The 26,108-nt window shown below is 35.7% G+C and overlaps 1 protein-coding gene across 1 annotated transcript in view; it reads right to left on the bottom strand.

Moving 5' to 3' along the window:
• Corin (corin, serine peptidase) overlaps positions 1 to 26,108 on the bottom strand; it is a 303,897-nt gene that overhangs the window by 170,454 nt on the left and 107,335 nt on the right. The window contains exons 4-5 of the mRNA XM_023705996.1: positions 23,348 to 23,555; positions 4,008 to 4,189 (exon numbers count right to left, since the gene is read on the bottom strand). Coding sequence (XP_023561764.1) covers positions 4,008 to 4,189; positions 23,348 to 23,555 — 390 coding nt within the window. The remainder of the gene's footprint in view (positions 1 to 4,007; positions 4,190 to 23,347; positions 23,556 to 26,108) is intronic.

The raw sequence follows: 26,108 nt of genomic DNA on the forward strand, positions 1-26,108 counted from the left end.
TTTTTGGTACCGGGAATCAAACTCAGGATTTCACTTTCACCAGGCACATCCATGAACCCTTAAAAGAAAACAGAAATAAGTAACAGTGACCTGTTACTAGGCAGTGCATCTTATTTTTATTTATTTATTGTGGTACTGGGGATTGAACTCAGGACCCTGTGCTTGCCAGGCAAGCACTTATTCTACTGAGCTATCTCCCCACCCCTAGGCAGTGCATCTTAGACATCTCTATTAAAGTACAAGGAACAGAAGAAAGAGCAGATATGTTAGACTCCCTCACGTTTAAAAACCTTTCTGCTTCAAAGGAGTCATTAACAAAATAAAGACTACCCTAGAATTTTTTTGTGTGCGTACTGAAAATTGAAGTCAGATCTTGCAACTTGCCAGGCAGGTGCTGTGCCACTGAGCTATAGCCTCGGTCCCTCCCCAAGGATGTTAAAAAGAAATCTGCACGTATGATAAGGAGCTTGTATCCAGAATATATTAAAAGAAAATCTTCATAAATTCAACAATTAAAAAGCAACCTAATTTTTAAATGAGCAAAATACTTGAGTGTACATTTCCCATTGTAAGATGTACAGTGGCTAACACCAGCATGAAATGCTGCTCAACATAGTTAGCCACTAGGAAAACGTGAGGCGAAGACACAGTGGGATAGTACAGTAACGGAGATGATTACAAAGAAGGGAAAGTGTAAGTGAGAATGTGGACAAGCCGGAATCCTATGCATTTCTGGTAGAGCTGACAGTTCTTCAAAATGTTACACACAGTTACCAGTGATCCTGACAGTTCACACCTAGGGATTTACCCAAGAGAATCAAAAATCATGTCAACACAAAAACTTACACATGAACATTCATAGCAGTATTATTCATTACAGTAATAAAGTGAAACTGACTCAGATGCTCTGTAATTAAAATATACATTTTAATACTGTGTATCTAAAGAGAATATTAACAGTAAAATATAATAAAATATTGATATATGCTCAAAATGTATGAAGTGTGAAAACATTTTTTAAGTCAAAAGAGCCGATCACAAAATGTGTTATATTGTCTGACTGCAACTCACTTGGATTATCTGAAATAGTCAAATTCATAGATACACAAGTGAAGAGAGGTCACCAGGGTTAAGGGCAAGAAGGGTGGTAATTTATTGCTAATGCATGTGGGTTTCTTTCTAACTCTTCTGGAATTAGTTGCTGTGAAGACTGGACAATTCCATGAGGGTACTAAAGCTATTTAATTGCACACTTTAACCAGATGAGCTTCAAAGAGCTCTAATTGTATCTTAACATAGCTGGTATTTTTATAGTTATTACCATAAATTGAAGAAAATCACACATCAACTTGATAAACATTCAAAAAGCATTAGATAAAATTTTGAGTACTTTTTAAAGATACTACAAACAGCAAATGATTTTGTTAATGTCACTGTAGTATCCAAAGAAACCCTTCAGCAAGTAGCACAATTAAAAGTGAAATGTTGAAAACTTTATCTCAAATGTAGAAGAAGAAGAAGGCATACAGATCAGAGAGGAGGAAACAAACTTATTTTTATATAATATGCTTGTATATTTAGAAAATGAAAATAAATTTAGACAAACTACAAAATGTATTAAGTGATCAAATGAAGTTCTTAGATGCAAAGAAACAGAGAAAGAAAAAAATTAAACATATAACTTATAGTAACATCACAACTTGGACAGGCTGACAAAAAATGTAAGTCAAGATATGCAAGATTTCTATGGCTAAGCCTGAAACACATTGTTGGGAAATTTAAAAGCATCTCATGTAAAATACTCATGTACGCCAGGCACAGTGGCATATGCCTGTAACTCTTCTCCTCCCACTACTCTGGGAGGCTGAGGGAGGAGAATTCGCAAGTTCAAGCCCACCCTGGGAAACTTACTGACTTAGTGAGACCATCTCAAAACAGAAACTAGAAATATTAAAAATGCCTGAGGCTCTAGTTCAGTGCAAAGGCCTTGGATTTAACTCCTAGTATTGCAAGTAATTATAACAATAATAATGATAATAATTTATAAAATAAAAGTAATTATCCATTTAAATATTACCATGATGTACCATTTTTATGATTAAAAGATTCTATGTTGTAATGAAATCTTTCCCAACTTGATTTATACACTTAATGCACCCCAAATTTAAATAAAAAATGCAAAATTAGCATCTCTGGAAATTACATGGTGATTTTATATATATACATATGCATATAGATGTTATACATTATATATATATATATATATATATCATTATGTGGTTAAATATATATATATATATATACATATTAAATCCAGTGGGCAAAATGATCCTTAAAAATAAGGAAGGCATATACTATTCAGTGTAAAGACTTCTTGTAAAGTTATCATAGCCCAACATAGTATTGGCTTACTTCTATCAAATAGAGCATCAAGGCTATTGCTTGTTTGATAACAACAGGGAAATCACTATACAGAGGAAAAGGATTGGCTTCTTACAATGAACTGCATGTCAATTGAAAATACACATACAAAAAATTAATCCCTACCTTTTACCACACACAAAACTTAACTCCAAAATTAAATTAATTAAAAAATGGAATGTGAAAACATTAGCAATCCTAAAAGAAACATAAGGGAAAATCTTCTATATTTGAAAGACAAACAAAGATTTCTTAACACACACAAATCACAAAAGAAAAACTTGCTGATGTGGACTCATCCAAACTAAGATCCTCCATTCCATAGCTACAAATAAGAGAACCATGGGCAACTTTAGCCAAGTTCTCCATTGGGAAGATCCTTACAACACAGGCATACAATGGATACTATACATGTTACCTTTCTGTCTGTCACTATAACAAAACATCTAAAATAAACAAGTTAAAGGAATGAAAGATTTTTCTTGTCTCATGGTTTCAGAGTCTCTGGTCTATGATAGATCAGGCTGGTCACTTTGGGTCTGTGGCAGGGCAGAAGAACATGGTGGGAGCAATGAATGGAAAAATACGCTCTTCTTACTGTAGCCAGAAGAGGGCGCAGCAGGGCCCCGGATGCTCTTCCAGGCCAAGCTTTCTGCTTCCTTCCTCTAGGCTCCACCTCCTAAAAGTTCCACCTCCTCTCCTGGCCTCCCTGCCCTTAGCACGGGCGCCTTTGCAGATTTAAAAGATTCAAGCTACACACAAGTATGCACAGGGCTTACAAAACTATCAATGAACAACAATAAGACCATGGCGAAATTGGCCAAATATTTGTAGAGAAAGAATATTGTCACAGAAAAGGATATTCAAACAGCCAAAGGATGATCAATTTTATCAAGAAAATAATTTAATGCCACAAAGAGAGATCACAGTATCTCTCTAGGACTGTTCAAATAAAAAAGACTGGCAATGACGAGGATCAGGAAAGACTTGTAACAAGTATAGCTTCTATATGGAAGGATTTGAAGCAAACATAACTTTTATATTAGCTGTTAGAAGCATAAATTGCCGCAACTACTTGAGAGAATATTTTCACTGAACAAATCAATAACCACATGCAGCAAAAGACATATATAAGCGTAGTCATAGCATCATAATTCATAATAGCTGAAAACTAGAAAGAGCTTAAATGTCTGTCAAAAGCAAAATAGAGAAATAAAATGTGGTATAATCTTATTAGGACACTACATAACAAAGATTGAATAACCACTAAAATGAAAACTTCACGCATTTCTCAAACATAATGCTTAGCAAATGCAGCAAGATACAAGCAGGTTGCAGAGTGTTTGATTCCATTTCTATGAAGTACAGAAGGAGAGCTACATGAGGTGGTAACAGTCAGGACAGAGACTTCTTACCGAGGGCAGATTAAGAGTAGAAGGCCCCAGAGGTCACTTCTGGGGTGTTGTTAATATCCTGTTTCTTGATCTGGGGTCTGGTCAGCTTGTTAAAACTTATTTTTACCTATCCCTTTATGAATAGTATACTCAAAGAAAAACTTCAAAAGAAAATGAAACACAGACACCTACGTTGCCGTCCATTTTCCTCCTGTGGTGAGAAACAAATTCTGCTGGTGTTGCTGCTTTCAGAATGGTTTTTAAACTGGGAGCATCTTAGGAAGCTGGGCCAGGAGGCATTCACCATGCCCAGAACAGATTCACAGCCTTCTTTGGCAGCCTCACAGAAAGATCTGCAGGGTTGGAGGCCATGCCTGTAAGAAAAGAAAAAGGTGCAAAATCAAAATTTTATAATATAATTCTCAAAATAACAAAATCAAGTTGCCCACCAGCCTGTGTTGTGCTCCATGCCTGTAATTCTAGCACTTGTAAGGCTGAAGCAGGAGGTTCTCCACAAGTTCAAAGCCAGATTGGGCATGATAGTGAGGTGAAGGCCAGCCTATACTATATAGCAAGACCTTATCTCAAAACAAAACAATAAAAATAAGGTTAACACCAGTGGCATAATGTTATCTTAACTTATAATTCCTATAGCAATTATTTTTACTTTTAGTCCTATGATAATGATTTCAGCCATCTTCTTACCTAGAGCAGTGATAGCAAGCCTTTTAGAGACAAGGGCCCAAACTGCAAGCCAAAATTCATGTATTTATTGCAAAGTGCCAACATTACAATTAATCCTGAACACTAAGGTTTTAATTTAGAAAAGACAATTCATACAGTAACATCTTTTGTCATAGAAGAAAAACAAATGGCGTGTGTGCACAGGTTCACCAGCACTGCCCTACAGTCCAGGAAATAAGATGCTCCATAAAATAGCATATAACTGTCTAGGAGCATTTATCTCAAGTGATTGTTTTAAAATATCTTATGCCAAAATATACTAGTCCATGAGAAAAGGGCTCTGTATGATATCAAAAGGAGAAAATTAACATAGAAATGAGGGCCCCAAAATGGCAAAGGCAGAAGTAGGTCAAAAAAAGTAGGTTACCCCTTTATTATTTTCCCTTTGAAATTCCAAGTATATCTGACAGAGAGAGAGAAAGTTGTTCCTTAATCTGTCCAGCCCTCCTCAAAAGAAACATACAGACAAGTGGCAACCAGGAAGACCTGTGCAGCTATTTTGCTTTTCGGATCTTCATTCTATCTTCTGCAAAGTGGAAAGATGAAAATAATTCTCCATTAATCGTAGCAGTCACAATGCCCCTGGAACTTATCTTTTTTCACCTAACATGGAATCAAACCATCAAACTTGAGTCCCCAAAGTGGCAAGGCCATGGAGCCAGGTGGCTCTTCTACCTCACAGCTATAGCAGCACCCTCCACGTTGCTGGGGATCTGCCAAAGGTATTTCAAATAATTTTAAGGAAACTGAGAAGGAAAATATATACATCAGTCAAATCAAAGCACACACTTCACTCATGAAGGTTCTACCACATATCACAGATCATACAATGCTACATACATGAGAAACTCTAAACACCTCATTCAAATCCTTTATTTGACAAGCACAAGGCCCTATGAGATTCCAGGGTGGCCTGCAGGCTGTGCAGTCTCAGGGCAGCTTCCCAGTGGCAGAAGCACAAGCAGAATCCAGGTATTTGCTCTTTTAGCCAGTGCTTTGTTTACTGCCCCCCATCACCATGCCCATAAAGGGCTGATACTTGTTGGGCTTTAGAAGCTCCCTGATCAAAAGAGCTTAATACAGGATCCCACCCAATTCTACAGATTATAGTAACAGAATGGGATATGCCAGACAGTGGGATAAAACAGAAGAATCTTGGGAGAAGGGAGATGTCATTAGAAACAAAAATGTGAAAAAGGAGTACTTCACAATCTAGTAAAAAATGTTTTGGATTATCATTTTAGGATATGACATGGAAACAATATTTTAATCCCCAATATTCACATAGTTATCTATATAAATTAACATTTCACTATATTTGACAATGAAAATGTAGAAAGAGAAGTTTTCCATTTGAAAAAATTACCTTTAGTAGAAAAATATGAATTGATCCAGGCAAGAATCTTGGTATTGGCAATTAGGGAAATAGACTAGGTAGAGAATTAAGAAAGCATCACTCAGTAGAGATATCTCAGTGGACTAAGTACCTGCTGAGGCAAGTACAGGGACTGGGGTTTGATCCCTGGCACCACATGTAGCACCAGCCCCACCCCCGGGCACCCTGAGCTGGCCACCAAAGGCTGAAAACAGGAGAATCACTATGAGTCTAGACTGCAAATATATAAAAAAGAAAGCACCACTCATACAACATTGTTTAAAAAATGTTTACTTACCTAAATCTGCTTTTGGAGAAGTCAGACTATATTTTCTTGAGTAAAACCAGGATGCAGCGTGAAGCAGTGTGGAGAGCATGGATTGAAGTCAACCACTTACGCTTTGCTAGACACTGTGCTAAGTGCTTTGCATGCACTAATTCATTTATATTTCTCAACAGCCCTTTGTGAGAAGCACGATTGCTGTTATACCTTGTACACAAATAAGAGAACTGAAGCACAGGAAAGAGGAGGAGTTTGTCCAAGTTCACTGAGGAAATGAGTAGCAGAGCCAGGATGAGAACCCAGGCAGATTGACCCAAGGACCCAGCCAAGGAACTGCTGTCCTATGGTAAATCTTACTTCATGGATGTGTCTCAAATGACAGACGCTTTCCCATTGCATAACTGTATGCATCAGGGTTGAGCCTACACTTCATTCTGGAAAAAAAAAAATGCTTATAGTGAATCTATTGCTTACCAAAGGAGCTAGGGAAAATAAGGCTGTCTCACTCCTAGAAAAGAAAGTAGAATAGTCTTTGCTTCTTCTGTAGGTATGAGACAGCCCACAGAAAAACACTCCAGGGCTTGTCTTTGGCATAGTTCCTCTACATTTTTGCCGGTATCCTAATACCATCCAGGCAGTCCCAAGCACCCCACCCGGATGACCACCTGCACCACAGCACACAAACCATGTTCTTCTTTTCCTACAGTCAATCAAAACTGTGCTCCGAATTGCAGCTGATCTCAGTGAAGCTTTTAAATAAGAGAGAGATTGGCGCAAAAATACAGAGTAATACATGATAAATGGACACTGATTCTTTGGGGAGATTATTTTTTCCTTATTAAAAGAAGACTCCTCACTAAGGTAGAGGAATCCCTGGGGAAATTTCAGGTACCATTTGAAATTGAAAAACTGTAGCCTTTTTCTGAAGCCTGGGGAGATGGTTATCAAACTGACCACCACTTTGAGAGCCAGACTCTCACAAATGATTTCTGGACATATCCTCACTCCTAAAGCTATTAACAAAAAGTTCATTCCATATCTTTTTTCAGAATCTCCCATGGTAACAATGAACTTTTAGCATGGGCACAGCAGATTATGTTCATGTTCTGAAGTTAAATCATCAGTTACCCTTACCATGGTCATTTCTCTAAATCTACCACCCTCCTGCCTTCCCACAGTCACTCCTCCTCCTGACCTGCACCAATAGTTCACCTGTGCCAAGACTCAGTTTCCCTCTGTGAAAAGTGAGAGTGTTGCAGTTTGCAACACTCACCATGGTCCTTTTACCACAGACATTCCATAAATCAAAATTAATTCTTTAACAATGTTTCTCAGAGGAACACTGATAATCCCACTAGCTTTAATAAATTTCAAAAGGTAACAGGCATTTTTCTCAAGCTTTGTTCTGAGAATACATAGACACTAAAATACCATTAGGTCCTCCATTCTAAAAACAGGGCTTAACAAAAATGTCTAGTGTTCCAAAATAGCTCTCTTAAGAGGTATAACTAACCAAGATTCACAAGCTTTAAATTGCTGGCCCAGAACATGTGAAACAGTGACAGAATATTAACCACTAAAAGCCCTTTCAAACAGTGAGAAAAATGAGAGGCATTTATTCTTGCTTTGCATGAAATCCAGCTGCCTACGAAGGGCTGAAGTATCCTGCTGTTTGTCCCATGGAGCAGCACAGTGAAGCGAGCCACACTATTTTGGAATGCAAGTGTCCACATCCGAGCAACAGGCAAACTGACAACTGAAGATGCTACTCAGCCTGCAGGAGGATCCACTTCAATTATCAGAATTGCTATTTTAGAAACGGTGATTGTTTTAAATTGATGTGTGAATTCCATTTGGGGTTTTGAACAAAAGTCCTTGATGCATTTTAACTGAAGTTAAGGTAGCAAACTCTTATGCATCCTAAGTAATTATTTATTGAAACTTTTGATAAATATATAAATAATGCTACGATATAGTGAGAGTGTGGTTTCACTGCCAAGAATGTTCTAAAATAATCTACCAAAAATGTATGCATTTTACCTATAAAATTTTTAGAGAACTTATCTACCAAAAATTTTGTTATGATATACCTATAAACATATAGATTTTTATCTCCAAGAAGTTCTAAAACAGGACGTAAAATTATTGAATAAGCTACAGCCACAAAGTAAATTTGTATGGTCAATGAATTTTTGAGTTTTATAAACCATACCTTTCCTAACTTTTAATTTGGATTACTATTTTACATAAGAGAGAAGTTATAGAAATAGTGCAGAATGTTTCCTGTATCCTTAATTCAGACTCTTCCAATGTAATTGTTTTATAATTGTTATTATTATAATATGTAATTATCTTATTACTGTTATAATTATTAGAACCAGGAAAATACCATTGGTGCATACCTTTAAGGTAAGGGCTTATTCAAATATTTCCAGGATTTCCATTCAGAATCCCACCATTCCATTTAGTTGTCACTTTTTTTATTTTCATACATAAACTATCCTGTAAGAGAGCTCAGGATTTAAAACTCTTGCCCTGTAGAGGAGTGGGGACTTTGCAGTAGGCACACTTTTAAGATAAGCATCTGCCTTTTGGAACTTGTGCCCCGGTAAGCCCCTGCTCCTGAGTGTGTGCCGGCCTAGTGACTTGCTTCCAATCACTGAAGACAGTGGGTGTCTTTTTCCTTATTAAGCTAAGTAAGCTTGTGACTTCTCACTTGCTAGCAGACCTTCTCCCTTCATGGCTTTCACAGAAAAATTGTCATGTTAAGCAGACCATGTGGCCAGGCTCTAACCATCCCTCAGCTCAATAGTCCAACAACCCCTGAGAAACTGCAATTCTTCAAACAATCCATGATCTGAGAAATGGATTCTTCCCTAGACAGCCTTCAGATAAGACCCCAGCCCTGGTCAACCTATGACTTGCACCACTATGACCAAATCTGTAGCACAGAGCAACCACTCCCAGGTTCTTGTGACAGACAGATATGTGTTGTTGTAAGCTGCTAAAAGTGCAGTAATGTACCATCCATCAAGAGGTAATAAATACCCTTTCTTTGACACACTAGTTTGTTGGGTATGCCACCAAATTAGATATTCTATTTATCAGTGAGATTCACTTAATCTTTCTGGAAAATTATTTCTAACTGAGTATTTGTTAGGCTGAACTATTCAGTGAACAATGCTTGCAAATCAGTTATAGGCAGTTCCAAGATCTGTGGCCCTTACTCAGCCATGAAAAGAATGTTAATGCTGTAAGAGTCTTGCAGAATGATTTGCTTCCACTTATTCCTTTATATTGTGAAAAAGAATCTAAGCTGAAACTTAAGAGGTACATCACAGTCAAATACTGAGCCTCTATTGCAGCATTCCAAAATGTCTCTATCCCAGTCTTCCAAAATGTCTCAAATGGATGGCCTCGTCTCTTGCACAGGAAAAACAGATAACACAGAAGTGTGAATCTAAAAGTGACACAGAAGCATGAATTTATTACCACCATTGGAAAAACAAACCAGCCAAAACAGTTGATGGTTTGTTCATGGGCCAAGAACATCAGCTTTGCATGTCAGCACAGTCTGGTGACCCAAGGAGCACTTGTAAGAGGCTAGGTTTAGAGGAGGTAAGAGAGGTAATAAAGGGGTCCTTTGCTTCCCATTTCCACATGGGAATGGAAGACTGAGAGAGTAGATGATTGTATTTATCATTGTCTCCATCAGAAGATAAATAATGTAGAGTATTTATGCGTCACATGAGGTCTGAGTCAATAGGAATGCTATGACTATCTTTTGCTTGTCTGTGTGTATAATAGTCACTGCTCTGTCAGGGAAGAGATGGCCCACCAATGTTGGACAATTATATGGTCTTTAAGGAAAGAGTCATTTACAAAGGCAGGTTTAGTAAAATCAACAAGGGGTCATATCATAAGCTGGAGCAGGGAGCTGTTAGTGTTTTAGTTTTAAGACAAAAGAGGAAACAGCAGTTTCCCTTGGAACATGGAGAGCATCATACAGAAAAACAGACTAATAGGAACAGGTTTTCTGTTTGTTTGGTTGGTTTTATTTGTTTCAGGGATCTGGTTTATCAGAGCACTATTTGGATGAAAGCATTGTCCATAGATGGAAATCTTCACTCACAGAAAATTACCATCATGTACTTTGAACCAGAGTAATAACTTCACTTACCTCACTATTAAGTCAACCAGTGCTCCTCCTTTGATATCCATGATGTCCTTGATAATACCACCTGCTCCAGTCCCTTTGCCAAGAAACTTTTATCTTGTACTCAACTTCACTAGTCATATGCAATTAATCACTAAACACTGCCAGTTTACTTCCTAAAAATAGTTTAAAGCTATCTACCCTTATTTTATGCTATAGTAAATTTTTTTCTGTCTTTTTTTCTTTCTTCTTTCTTTGATAATAGGGATTAAACCCAGAGGTTTTGCACAGCACTAAATTTGTAGCTGTATCCATTGTCTGCACAGTTGGCAAGTAAACATCAAATAAAAAAACCAGATGCAGAAGACGACATGATGACTGCTCAGAATAAAACTGTCAGCAGCAAAATTGGGAAAAGAACATCACTTCCCATTTTAATGGGTTGCATGAGAATTCACAGTGTCTCTGACCATGAGACCAGCCCGCTCCTTCAGGTCAAAAAAATTCTATACCAACTATTAAATCTTTAAATTATTCCCTTGTAAGAGAAAAATGTCAGTAAATTGATGTGGATGTGGCAGCCTGTGGACTAAGCATTTTGTTTATATGCCAAGTGTAGGGCATCGCTCTTAAAGTAGAGAAACTCAATGTAATACCAGCAGATAAATACAAATTGAGTTAAGAGAGCCATGGATAATGGAAAACTACACAAAATTCACAAAAGAAAATATGAAATTTGATACACTTTTAACAAACATGATGCTGATTCTCATTAATATTTGGCACACTTACCAGGACACATAGGATAGGAAATTAACAAATGACAGAAGAATCTTGCAATAGTTAAATTATTTTTTCAGCTATTTTGATTTTGCACAGCATGAAATTATGCCATAAATATGGATACTCAAATGAAGTGAATCATAAATATTGTTTCTAAATTCTAATCACATCCACATAACAACAATGAATTATTGAAAAGAAAAATTAACAAACTACTAAACATGACAAGGCATTTTCATAAAGATTTGATCTGGAGGCAGGTGCAAACAGCACAGCTACAGGGACTTGGCGAGTCCAGCCTGCACCCAGTATCCATGAGGAAACTTTGCCATTATTAGGCACAGGCAGGGACTAGGTCAATTGCTGATGTGTTGTGCTGGCCCCTCCCATGGGGTGCCCTGAGACAGCGTTTGAGACTGGGCATAGTGGCTCATGCCTGTAATCCCAGTGCTTGGGAGGCTAAAAATAGGAGAATCACTATGAATCCAATCTACCTAGTGAGATGCTGTAGAACCTGTAGACCATGTCCTGAATACTGAAAAAAAAGAAAACCTTAAAAAAAAAGAAGGAACTAGGAAAATAACAATTAATTGAATTAAGACAGTTAAACAACTACAAGATGATGCAGCAAAAAACAATATAAGAGAGCTAGGTGTCAAAGAATCTGGCATACAGTGAAGTGAATCATATAGAACTCCAATTAGCCATAATTAAAATAAATCTACATCTAGATACATAATAATCAAGATTCAGAAATTCAGCAAAATAACAAAGTATTAAAAGCTGTTAGAAAAAAAAAACACTGATCACCTATAATGGAAAGCCATCAGAATCATGACAGAATTCTCAACACAAATCATCAAATCAAGAAGAGGTTGGAGTGAAGTATTTCAGGTCTGAAAGAAAACAACTTCCAACCAAAATTGATGAACCCTGCAAAACTATCTATAAAATTTAATAGAGAAATAAGATACTCCCATGACAAAGAACAACTGAAGAAATTAATGAGCACAAAACCAACCCAAGAAGAACCCTGACAGATATTTTAGAAAGAGACCACAATTTCAGGAAAAACAATCGAAAGGAACCTCAAAGCAGAGCAAGTAATTAAATGGAGGGAAAACTGGGAACCTACAGCAAGAAACTAACAGAACAAAAATGAACCATACATATCAGTTCTAACCATCAATGTAAATGGCTTCAATTCACCAATCAAAAGAAGAAGGCTGGCTGAGGGACTCAAGAAACAAAATCCAACAATATGCTATCTACAAGAAACATATTGAACTCAAAGAGAAATTCATAGACTGAAAATTAAAGGAGGGAAAACTTTACTCCATTGGACAGGAACCCAGAAAAAAGCGGTGGTAGCTATGCTGTTTGCCAACAATGTCAACTTCAAATCAAGAATAACTAAAAGAGATAAATAATATCACTATGTATTGTTAGGGGAAAACTGCAAGAAGAATAGATAGTAATCATAAATATATATGCATCAAATATAAGAGCACTCCACTACATAAGACAAATTTTAACAGACAATAAAAGATCAAATGAGCAAAACACAATTGTAACAGAGGACTTTAACACACCATTGTCACAAAGAGATAGATCAATTATGCAAAAACAAAAAACAAAGAAATAACAGAACTAAACCAAATTTGTGAAGAAATGGACTTAGTAGACCTGTACAGAGTGTTCCATCCAATAATGTCAGAATGCACATTCTTCTCAACTGCATATGGGACATTTTACAAAATATACCATATACAAGCACATAGAGCATGCTTAAGTAAATGCAAAAGAATTGAAATAACCCCATGCATATTATCTGACCAAAATGCAATGAAATTGAAAAATTATTATTATTAGTTTATTATTATTATTATTTGTATTTAGTACAGGGTCTACAGGGTCTCACTACATGGATTCAACTTGTAGTGATCTTCCTGCTTTCAGCCTCCTAGGTGCCGGGATTACAGGTGTGCACCACCACACTCAGTCTGAAATTGAAAATTCTTGATAAAAGAAACAGCAAAAACTCCATAAACACATGTAAATTAAGTAACACCCTCCTGAACAATCAATGGATGACAGAGGAAATTAAACAATATTTACAAATAAATGAAAATGAAGATACAACTTGCTGGAACTTATGGGATGCAATGAAAGCTGTCTTTAGAAGGAAATTTATAGCGGCAAATTCTCTCATTAGGAAAACAGAACAAATCCAAATAAACAATTTCATGTTATACCTCAAGCTCCTAAAAAAAGAAAAGCAAGCCAAGCTCAAAGCTCAAAGAAGGTAGGAAATTATAAAGATGAGAGAAAAAATTAATTCAATAGAGACAAAGAAAACAATACAATCAATTAATGAATCCAAGAGTTGGCTCTTTAAAGAATAGATAGAATTGATAAACCACTAGCCAACCTTATCCAAAAAGAAAGAAAAAATTCAAATTCATGCAATAAAGTATAAAAAAGTGAAAACATTATAGACCCTATAGAAATTTAGATGATTATTGATATCTACATTTATACTCTTTACTCTCTCAGGAAGGAAAACACAGAAAAATGGACAAATTCCTAGATACATATGAATTACCAAATGTGAATCAGGAAGATATAAAAATTCAGAATAACTATCTGTGAATGAAACTGAAAATGTAATCAAAAACCTACAAACAAAAGCCCAAGTCCTGATGGATTCACAAATGAATTCTACAAGAAAGTTAGGGAGGACCTAATACCAACTCTTCTCAAACTCTTGAATGAAATTGAAAAAGAAGCAATTTTCCCAAACTCATTCAGGAAAGCAAGCACTATTCTGATACCAAAACCAGAGAAAGACCCAAACAAAAAAGAGACATACAGATCAATCTCCCTAGTGAACATAGATGCAAAAATCTTCAATAAAATACTAGCAAACAGAATGCAGAAAATCATCAAGAAGATTATACATCATAACCAACTGGGATTCCTCACAGTAATGCAAGGATGGTTCAATATATACAAATCCATAAATGTAATACACCACATCAACAGAGTCAAAGACAAAAATTCTGTGATCATCTCAATAGATGCAGAAAAGCCTTTGACAAAGTCCAACACTTATTCATGATAAAAACACTACTGAAAAGCAGAATAGATGGTCTTTATCTCAACCTGATAGAAGTGATGACAAACCAACAGCCAATGTCAAATTAAATGGTCAAAACTGAAAGCCTTCACTTTAAAATAAGACAAGAATGTTCCCTGTCACCACTCCTATTTATTATAATTATGGAAACATTAGCCAGAGGAATTAGACAAGAGAGAGAAATAAAAGGAATATAACATGATACTCTAAATAGAAAACTTCACCTCAAAAACTCCATCAAGAGAGTTGTATATTTAATAACTAAATTAAGTAGCATAACAGGATGCAAAGTTAACACTAAAAAAAAAAATAGCATTTCTGTACGCAAACAACAAATACACTGACAGAGGAATTAGGCAAACTACAACTTTCCCAATAACATCCAAAAAAATAAAAATACTTAAGAATCAATCTCACAAAAGAAAAGATATACACAGTGAAAATTATAGTACTCTGAGAAAAGAGATTGAAGAGGGTATCAGAAAAGAGAAAGATAATCCTTGCTCACAGGAAGAATCAACATTGTAAAAATGGCCATCTACCCAATATTGTCATACAGATTCAATACAATCCCAATTAAAATACTCTTAGTATACCTCATATATCTAGAGAAAACATTCCTAAAATTCATTTGGAACCAGAAGAGACCTAGAATAGTGAAAGAAATACTAGGCAACAAAGGCAAGGCAGGAGGCATCATAATCCCTAACTTGAAATTATAATACACAATTACTGTGATAAAATCAGCATGGTACTGGCAAAAAACAGACCTCAGGATCAATGAAACAGATTAGAAGATGCAGACACAATGCCAAACACGCTCAGCCATCTCCTTATCTTTGGCAAAGGGGCCAAACATGTTTATTGGAAGAAAGATAGCCTCTTTAATAAATGGTACTGGAAAAACTGAAAATCTGGCTTTTCAGATACCGAAGGCTAAAATTAGACCCATGGCTATTACCATGCTCTAAGCTGCAGTCAAAACAGATCAAAGATTTAAATATTAAAAAAAGAAACACTAAATCTTTGAAAATGTAGGTACAAATCTTATAGACGTAGGGATAGGTAGAGAGTCCATGAACAAAATCAAACTACATGAGAAATACTTTAAAGAATCAGAACCAGCATTTCATCTTATTGAAAAGTTTGCACATATCAAAAGAAATCACCAACAGAATAAAAAGAAACCCATAAAAAGGGGGAAAAATTAGCTGACTGTTCCTCAGACAAAGGCCTTCTATCTAGAACATATAAATAATTTTAAAAAATCAGGCCCCCCAAATTCAAAGACCCAATCCCAAAATGGGCAACTGAGATGACTATACACTTCTCAGGGGAAAAAATACAGATGGCAAATAAATATATGAAAAAGTGTTCAACATCATTGGTCATTTGAGAAATGCAAATTAAAACAACACTGAATTCCATCTCACCCTAGAAAGAATGGCTATCATCAAGAAGTCAACAATAACAAATGATGGAGGGGCTGTGGGTAAAAGGAACATTTCTCCTTGCTTAGTGAGAGTGGAGACTAGTACAACCACGATAGAAATCAGTGTGGAGATTTCTTGAAAATCTAGGATGGGAAGTCCTATTCATCCCAGCTATTCCCCTCCTAGGTATTTTTCCAGAAGACCTGAAAACATCACACTACAGCAATATATGTGCCCCCATGTTTATATCAGCACAATTTGTCACATCTAAACCTTGAAAACAACCCAAATGCCGTGAACTAAAGAATGGATAAAAAAAGATGTGATATTTGTACATAATGGAATATTACTGAGGTATAAAAAAGATAATTTCAAAGTTTTTAAAGGTAAATGTATGCAACTAAAGACCATACTCATAAGACCCACATGTGCAAACATCATATTGTCTCACTATTATAAAAACCTGCAAAAGTAAATAAAATTTGAAATTGCAATAGACAATGTGAAAGGGAAAGAGTCTGTTCAAAAGGAAAGAAAAATTAGTATGAGGAAAAGGACGGCAGGGGGAAGATGTATATTGAAGTATGTATGCAGGATGACTTGGATAATTTTACTGCCAATTTGTGCTGGTATACAGAGGGGAGTAGTGATGATTAATTTTTTCTTGTCCTTTTTAATTTCTCATAATATTTTTCTTTTTTCTCCCTAATTTTGCACTTTTGTATCTGGTAATCTGAACAACCAATTTGAAGACAACATTATGCAATACAACTACTATTGTATTGCAATACAATCCTGTTGTTTTGTTCGGTGAAGTCCTATATTGTTTCTAATTTCTTTTACTACTATGTATTCTTTTTAGATAATAAAAATGAGATTTATTCTCCCACAGCCTGACTCTCTAGCTTTAAATCTTTCCAAAGTGAAAGCAGACTGAATTGTTTCACTACATATTTGCTATGCTTTGTCTCCTTTTGATTCATAAATAAAACCTCATCTATTATTTGATATTTTGTGCAATTTGCCAAAACTTAGACAAGATCAGCAGAGTTCCATGACATTACAGAAAGGAACTGTGGTATGAACAACCTGAACTAGCCACGCGACAACAGCATGGTGTGGCTAAACCCACCACTGCTTCCAAGCTGGCAGGTACACTCAGAGAAGTAACTGGTAATGACATTCAGAGTATTTAGTTGGCAATAGCAACAAAGCTCATTTATTTTCTTTGATTACTGACCTATATATATTTAGGTTACATAATTTTTATTGTATAAAACTTTCATTTATTCTCAAAGGTGACACAATAAAGATTTTTGTACATAGTTAAAATCCTCAATAAAATAAATTGGCAAATGTGACTAATCTTTATTTAGAGAAAAAAAATGTAATAATGCTGACTTTATATAACTAATAAGTGATGATCAAGCAAGTGTTTTAAATCAAATTTTCCAGTTGGTCTTTAAGATGATTTCAGGCTTGCATTTACATAGTAGGTTGTCAAAGACTTTGTTATAAAATAATGTAATTAAGAACCCAGTAAGTTTTCTGACATAATGCCATAATAGATGTGTTGGTTTTTTACTAAAACATTGCTAGGAAAGTGTCACTCAAAATGATACAGCAAGATGAAATGTGCAATAGTAGAAATTATGAGTATGAATTAGATGGTAGAAAAGAAGGTATATGTTTTTTATGTCAAATACATTTTTCCTCAAAAAATATACCAATAAAATCTTGAGTGCCAATTTTGATCGTTTACTTGGTAGCCACTCATGTTTGCCTAATAATATGATGAGACCAAAGTATAATAACTCAAATATCTGTACATTTGAAGGAACAGAAAAAAATGTTAATCCAGTTTATTGAAATGTTATTCACATATTAAATGCTCTAACTAATGTAAACAACTTTAGGAATTTGGAAACTAGCACTGACCAGTGAAACTATTGCCCTTACCAATGCCATAAATGAATTATCATTTCCTGAAGTTTACTCCTACTTCCTTTGTTAGAATTGGTGTGTATATATATTTGTGTGTGTATGCAGGTGTAAGAACATATAACACAATGTAAGAAAATCTTATTGCAACTTTAAATAATGGAAACTGGGATACAGAACCATTTCACCAGGGAATTTCTGTTACTCATAAAAATGTGTAAAACACTTATAAGAAATGAACTAATTGTGCCTTCCAAGAGAAATCTTAAATATTTTTTGTTGAACATTATTTTTCTTCCACACTAGTGGTGGTTGAAGCAAAATATGTTTTATTGCTATTATACAGTTTTTAATACTACACTTAATATTTAAGCAAAGGAAACTCTTAAAAGATGAATGCAAGGTTAGTGGAAGACAACATAGAGAATTCCTATCTTGATTTATTGTCAAGACCTTAAAAATAAAACTCACTGAATTAAGTGTGAATGGCAGGATGACAGAGGGACAGAACTAAACATCTGGAACTAGATATTCTATTTCCTACCACGAGCAAAGACCAAGCCACCCAAAATGCACGGGGTGCAAGCAGATAATTCATCATATCCTCATGACACACTTTAGTTACATGACAAAGAAAGAGGATTTGGGGGGCAGGGTCCCAGTGTGCAAAGCAGGAGTCTCACAATTAACTCAGCTCATCGATTCTGCAGACAGATGGGCAAGCACAGAAGTTATGGGATGTAGTCTGGCAGGTATTAAAATGACTCCTCACAAAATCTCCAAGTGGATTCCCTCACTATTATTTCCAAAGCAACATATAAGTGGCTCAGATTTTATTCATCTTATTTCATGAATTCCTAGACTTCCTTAGCCATCAGTGCCGGGGGCTTCTTACCAACCTTAATCCAATAGGAAGCCAGTCTACCTTAATATGCTGGACTCGCCACCCAACATCTCCACTGAAGTATTATTGTTCCACTTCAGTTTCCTCAGTAGTCACAAATAATGCCATTTCCTGAGACAATAATTCTATGTTTATACAATTTTTTAATCCATAAAATTCTTTCTTCAGTTAAATTGGAATGTACTGCTCTTTGATGGTCAGTCAGGAGTTCTCTCTTTGATCTACAGTAGAGTATATTAAATTGTGGTTCCTCTTCTACGCCTTGGCTCAGGCACATCTGATGACAGCCATAGTGCTTCTCAGGACTTCGCACTTACTTCAATGAACTACTCGTCATGTGGCTAGAGTCTCAACCATCAACATGGTCATTATCCTCTAGGTATGTTATCATGACTTTTTCTGGCCTTTATATAGACCTAAACCTAAGATTTTTAGCTCTAAAGTTGACTCTTTAACCGAGTGATATCGGCCAGTACTCAAATGAAAGCACAAAGCCACTAAGACAATCCCTAGGTATAATATAACATTTTCTCAACTATTGGATTCAGAATTTTAATAATGATGGAGAAATGCAAGTTACTCCTAACTGGTTCTTCTGCCAATTGAAGATCTTTTAGAAAGAAACTAAATCATGTCTAGGAATATCATCCAGGTCACATTAAAATTGCAATGTTAATACATACATAAGGTTTGCTTTATGCACAAATTTTTAATTAATTTATTTATTTATTTGTACAGGGTCTCACTACACTGCTCAGACTCATGGTGATGCTCCTGTCTCAGCCTCCCCAGTGCTGGGATTACAGGCATGCACCACGATACCCTGTTTTGGTGGCTGGCTCTGCAAGAGGCCAGCACAGCATGCAGTACCCAGGATTTAACCCAGGTCCTTGTACTGGCCAAGCAGACCACTGGGATATCTCCTCAGCCTTATGTACAAATTTTAAGAAACATAAAATGTACAAAAATTATGACTATCATCAGCACATTTTGAACTCTCATTGACCAACATTTAGAAGGTCTCCCTTGTTGAAAAGTTTAATTACTTATTTGCATAAGTGTGTTATGTACCTATTATGTTTTGGGGCATGATTGAACTCTTGGTATACAACAATGGACATAGTAAGTTCTCTGCTATTGTGGAATTTGAAACTAAGAAAGTACACACATAAGCAAAAAGGGTAATGCCATCTGCCTCTAAACTTTCAAGTGTATTCTCTAAAATTGCTGGATTAAATTATTTAATCTCCAGTGAACACACATAATGAACAATTTTGGAAAAATATAGTGTTTTTAAAGATGCTCATTTGAGGAAACGTGTTTGACCTCCAGCACAAACACAAACATATTGATATTAAATAAACCATGGAAAACGGTTATAGAGTTCTTAGGTTTGAGATACAATCTTTAATCTCTACTCGTCTGACTAGCTAGTAAATTTTTATTTCACTATCCTACATACTAAGCATTTCTGCTAAGAACCTCCCAGCAAATCAATACTATTCAGGTAAAAAAAAAGTCCCTAGTCAACATTCAAGTTCCTAATTCTAATCCAGTACTGCATGCATACAAAAGGTAAGACTGGCATGATTAAAACTCAGTAGGGTCTCCTAAGTGTCTTCGAGAAGCAAAGTCAAAGTTGGGCTTTTCAGACCAAATACGCTCTCAGTTCTGATCTGAGCATGAGGCCATCATCTGAGCGATGTGAGAACAGTAGTAGCTTCATATCAAGAGCATGTGGCTCCAGTACCATTTCCTAGTCCAAGCACAGGAGCACCATGTGTACTAAGTGCATCGGAAAGATACCCACGCACTTCTTGTCTTTGACAAAGCGATTATGAATTTCTTACTAGTTACTTGCTGACATTTTTAAGCAATTCCTTTCTAACCTATATATTTTAGGACTATCCAAATAGTTTGTCAATTAAGTTTTCATATTTAAGAATTATAGTATGTGATATACATATTTATTAGAAGGAAACACAGTCCAAAGGAAAAACCAAGATAGTCCATTGTTAAAACATATGAGGTAGTTAATGGGTATCTGAGGTCTCAATGGCATCAGGTTAAAAACTAAACTATTTGTTCATCTCACTATAATATTTTTAAAGTTACATTTTAAATGTTATTATTTTCTCCAGAAGCAAACACAAGAGATTTTCCATTAGTTGAATAGTAGAAGGAACTAACTAGTATAATAGATGATCCAAAGTAATATAGACCTCATAAGTACATTCTATAATACATTTTTCTTTTCTGAATTTATTTTGCTTGCTAGATTAGGTTTCAGGTCCCAGGCACACACCAAATGTCAGCAGGAAGCACATGTCTGAATGTACAATTATAAACCTGAATATAATAATAAATTTAATAATAAAATAGGTAAGTCCCTAAAGGACACTTGAAAACTGACCATGAATTATTGCTCATTATAAAACAAAAAGAAAATCTCTCCTCTTAGCATATTTGTCAGGCCAAACCAAGTCAAAAGAAAAACAAATTTACATACAAGAGCTCTGAAAATTGTAAGCAACTTAAATTTTATAAAGTTGTAATTGATAATGAAGCACAGATTGAATTATAATAAGGACGACAATCAAAATGAATTTAAAGACTTCTGGAAACTGAATGCACTCTCTTATTGTTCTATTCATGTGCACACATGAGTCTACAGAGAAATCAAGACAAAGCATAGTAAGAAAAATTGTTTAGAAAAAAAGAAATAGAAGTAGAATCCAGTGGCAGAAGCCTTTAGTACTCTACATAATTTTCTTTTAATCCACATAGCAGTTAACATTTTTTGCAACCTTAATAAATATGAAAAAATCTTTTTGCTATTTTATTAATATTGTTGTCCTTTTATATTTACCATTTTGTACCTTTGTTGATGTTTACTTTCTTCTTAGAGACAGTGTTTCAAGCCTTCTATGTCATTCAATCCTTACATTAATTTTGCAAAGTATAACTAGTATTTCTATTGTACAGATGAGGAAACCATGACATGTGGTTCTGTAACCACTGTACTGTGTTGCAAGGTAGCCACCCCCAATGGGATATGTCTACTTCCTAATCCCTGGAACCTGTAAATATGACCTTATTGGGCAGGTATGTTTTATGCATGCAGTTAAGGATTCTGAGATGCAGATAAGCTCCTGAGTTGTCTACATAGGCCCTAAATCCAATGACAATGATCCTTACAAAAGACCAAAGAGGAGAAAAATAGGAGAACATCTGAATAAAGAGACAGACATTGAAATGACGCCACCACAAACTGAGGAACTGAAACCACCAGAAGACAGCCAAGAAGCAACACGAATTCTCCCAGGAGCTCTAGCAGAGCACAAAGCCTGGCATGCTTTGAACTTCCCGCTTCTAGCACCATAAGACAACAATCCCTGTTATATAAGACACCCAGCTTGCAGCCATTTGTTATGGCTGCCTTAGCAAACGAATGAAACTGCTATACTGCATTAAAAGGGTAATTTTAGGACCATCTGTAGTTGAACTTCTAACCAGACCTAAGTGGGCTTCTATCTCTACCATGAAAGAATTCTCTGCAATGGATTTCTTACTGGGCACATTTCTCCAGATGCTCTGCTTGCTGATAGTTCTTTATTCACTTCTAAGATTCAGAGCCAATGGCCTTATTCTACCTTGAAGCAATGACAACCCAGTCTTTGTGCTACTGAAATAATAAATGCCTTTTCCTTATTCCCAGCCTATTTAACACACTAATTAAATTAGTTCAAATAATATGGAACCTATTTGCAAATGAGAATAAAAATTCATTGTAATATTACTACTCAGAAAATTGCCTAACATTTTAGTCCAGAAAATAATTGACATTATATTGGAATAAACATTTAATATGTGCTTATAATAAAATAATGAATATGCATTATATATGTACATATATAGTGGTTCAAATATCCCATGACATTCTTTTGATTTATTTATTCTTATGGAACATTACTTCTAATCCTATTGGATATTGTGTTGGATAATCTGTTTGTCCTTCCACACCTACTCTTCAGCCTCCTCAGCCTGCACTGCCTTCTGCTTTGGATGGGGAAAACCATCCAGAATCTCACTCAGACCTGATTTAGATAGTTAAGATTTAGGAGTTTAGAGCCACTGAAATTCTTAATTTACAAAAATTGTAAGACTTTCTTATGTTCTGGTTGTGAGTGATTTCACTTGGTGGGATACACTGGCAGACAGGACGGCAGGAGAAAAATGAGAGCAAAACTTTGTTCTCTGCCCTCCAGTGGCTGTATGCTGTGCTCAGGGCCATGGGTCATGGCTCACTAGAGTCCCTTCACCCATGCCTACAAGTCTCCAGTGTAGCTGGCCCAGTTTGCCCTTCAAGCTTTGGATGGTTAAACTGCATCTCCTTATACTAAGACTCTGCTGCTTCCCATCAATTGTTTTCTTTACCTGCTTACACCTCAGAAATAGTCTTTTCTGTAAACTCTTCCAACTACTCCTTTGAGTGTTGTATCTCTTCTGCTAGACTTCCATTGGACCAGCCATTGAATATCATTCAGAGACCATCAACCTAATATACTGAATAATTTATTCATATGAGTATTCTATATTCTCTGAATACTTCTAGTTTTAAAGAGTTACAGTAGGTTATGAATGATATGAGTCTTTTTATCATTCAATACCCAAAAAAACAAAAGGTGGTAGCATGTTGATTATGCTCCTTGTAGACATTTTTCCCCAGAATCCAAATAGGTTCCTAGCACAGAATGATTTTTGTTCCAAATACCTGTCATCGCCATCAATGATGCATTCAGGGAAGGCAAGACTACAGCCAAATAGCATGATATATTTATAGCAACTGAGGCGGTGAAGGTAGGTGAAGAACTTGAGGAACTTCTCCGTTTCTATATTTTCAATGGATGAGATTAGAGATGCTACTGTGGTGTTGTAGGGCAGCATCTGACATTGGCTGTGAGTGATGTTCCTGCAGGCACCTGGGAAGTAAAGACAGTGACACTTAGAAGTAGACACCTTGGAAACATGTTTTCAGACTCATTGGATATGACAGGTTAATACACTGATGAGAAAAAATATATTCTGTAACCATCATGGTAAAAATTAATACAAAACAATCATACACTTATGTACACACATATAAGTATGAATATGTGTGCACAAAATGACATCAACCCTGTAATACTGACAGGTATAAATCTATTGTGTTCTGAGCAAATATGTAGATAATACATATTTTCATGTATAGTGCTTGAGATCATAGAGGTGTAGACTTTTATGCTTCAAAGAATTTTAAGCATACATATGCTTTCACACTACAATATCATTTTTAGAAAGTTATCCTAAGGAAATAATGACTATGAAAGTGGATGTGTCTACAGAGATTTTTATTTCTTCAGTGTACTATTTTTGAGACATAAATCTATCTAAACACTCAACCAAGGGGATTAGTTTAAAACATTAGGAAACAAATGACAAAATATTTAATTCAAGCATATGAGATGCTTAGAAGACTAATCAAAAGAAGTGATGCCAATCATAAAGAAAAACAGCAAGACAGAAAACAATCTGTATACCATGCTCATTTTTTTTGAGAACACATAATTATGCAAGGATTTGGAGCACTGCTTATTTCACAGTTCAAGATTGCTTAGAGCTCCTGATTTTATTTCCTTTCATAGCTGGTTCTTTGAGGTACCATCGCATCCATAGTCTTTCCAACTCTTTCATCTAGAAACTTCTCAGGTTTTTGGATATAAATAAAAATGCTGACCTGGATGCCTATAGTGGGATGCTAGGAGATTATTATAGTTCTCTTTGCGTACTCTTTTAGGCAGGTTGGTTTATGTAAAGATTTATTGGTTTATATAAAGATTGTTACTTTTATTAAAAAAGAAAAAGCTAAAATTTTGTAATTGTTGTTTATGGAAACTGTGGTTTAAATGGAAAATCCTCAGCCCTTAGAAATTCAACAGTATTAATTCTATTTGTAGGGAAGAAAAGTTTGTTTACAAGGAAAAGAGAGCCCGTCTTCCAATCATTATATAATTCCCAGAAAAACAAAGGGGATATCTTTCCAAACATGAGGTTAACTCCATTTAAAGAAATAATATTTTAAAAAAACACACTACTTATATCACTTACATCAGCTTCACGTGGCCAAACTAACACTTCATCTCTCATGTAGAGTAAATACGCTCTATAGTCACTGCTTCATCCATCCCGACAGATCACTTCTGATCACTTCTCTAGGTTTCCTGCCAAGTGGAACTCACATCTCACTTTTCTTTCAAACTGCACTTAAAACCTCCATTGAGGTTTTAAGTGCAGCTCCATTGGAATTATTTCTCCTAAATGACCAGATTATAAATGAAAACTACAGCTTCCTATTGTTAGGTATTGATGGGCCCAAATGTGCTAAGATTAGTGGTTTAAGATTAAAATAGAGTTTGTATTTTCAAAGCCGACCAACGACACAAGAAATTGTTTTAGGCATTGGACCTAGAATAGACTGAGCAAAGAATTTAAGGACACAGTACATTTCAACATAGTTCACCAGACTCAAAATACAAAATGAGAAACAAGGGCAATCAAGAAGCAAAAATTTAAAACAAAAATATGGAAGCAGAACACAAATAGATGCGCATACAAGTGCTGAGGTGGCATGTTCTGGGCAGGTTTCAACCGGAAAGAGTAAATAAAATCTGCACGGCACAATTGACGCTGTGAAAGGAAAGAATCTGCTCAAAGGGAAGGAACTGGGATGAGGAAAAAGACAAAAGAAAGAAGAGAAAAGATGTATTTATGCATATATGCAGGATCGCTTGGACAACTGTACTGCTGATTTCTGCTGGTCTATTGAAAGGAGCAGTTAATGCTTAATTTTTTTTCTTTTTATAATTTCTTATAACTTTTCTATTTATTTATTTTTTACCAATTTTACAAGTTTATATCTGGTAAAACTAAACAACTAATTTGAAGATGACATTATGCTCTACAACAACCACTGTCAAATTCCTATGACTTTGTTTCATGAAATTTTGTACTGTTTCTAATGCTCTTTTTTTTTTTTTACCATTTTGTATTCTTTTTTTTAAAAAAAAAGATAGCAGACAAGTTACTTAGTGAGAGAAAGTAGAACACATCTCAGTGGGAAAGAACCTTGCAGGCAGGGAGAACGGACAGCAGCAGGCTGAGCCGCAGTCATGTGTAATCTGCTACTAGCAAAGAAGTTTGCTTACAAGAGCTGAGACAGAGAAAATATTTCTCCATCAAAATATGAAAGCATTAGCAGAAAATTCACACTCAAGACATTTACTCATAACTAATCTTATCTGGGGCACCAAAATAGTCACACAAACTATCATTCATAAGAATCTCCTTGGGAAAACCCAATGAACTGATGTCATACCTATTTGATACACGAAGCCACTCCACTGCAGAAGGCTAAAGAAAGAGGTTTCTCTTAGCCCCTGGTTCTGGGAGTCGGGGGTCAGGGACCACATCTGCTGCTGGGGGCTCTGGTGTCCTAC

Source organism: Octodon degus, unplaced genomic scaffold (assembly GCF_000260255.1).
Source record: "Octodon degus isolate 3935 unplaced genomic scaffold, OctDeg1.0 scaffold00235, whole genome shotgun sequence".
NCBI classification, from domain to species: Eukaryota; Metazoa; Chordata; class Mammalia; order Rodentia; family Octodontidae; genus Octodon; species Octodon degus.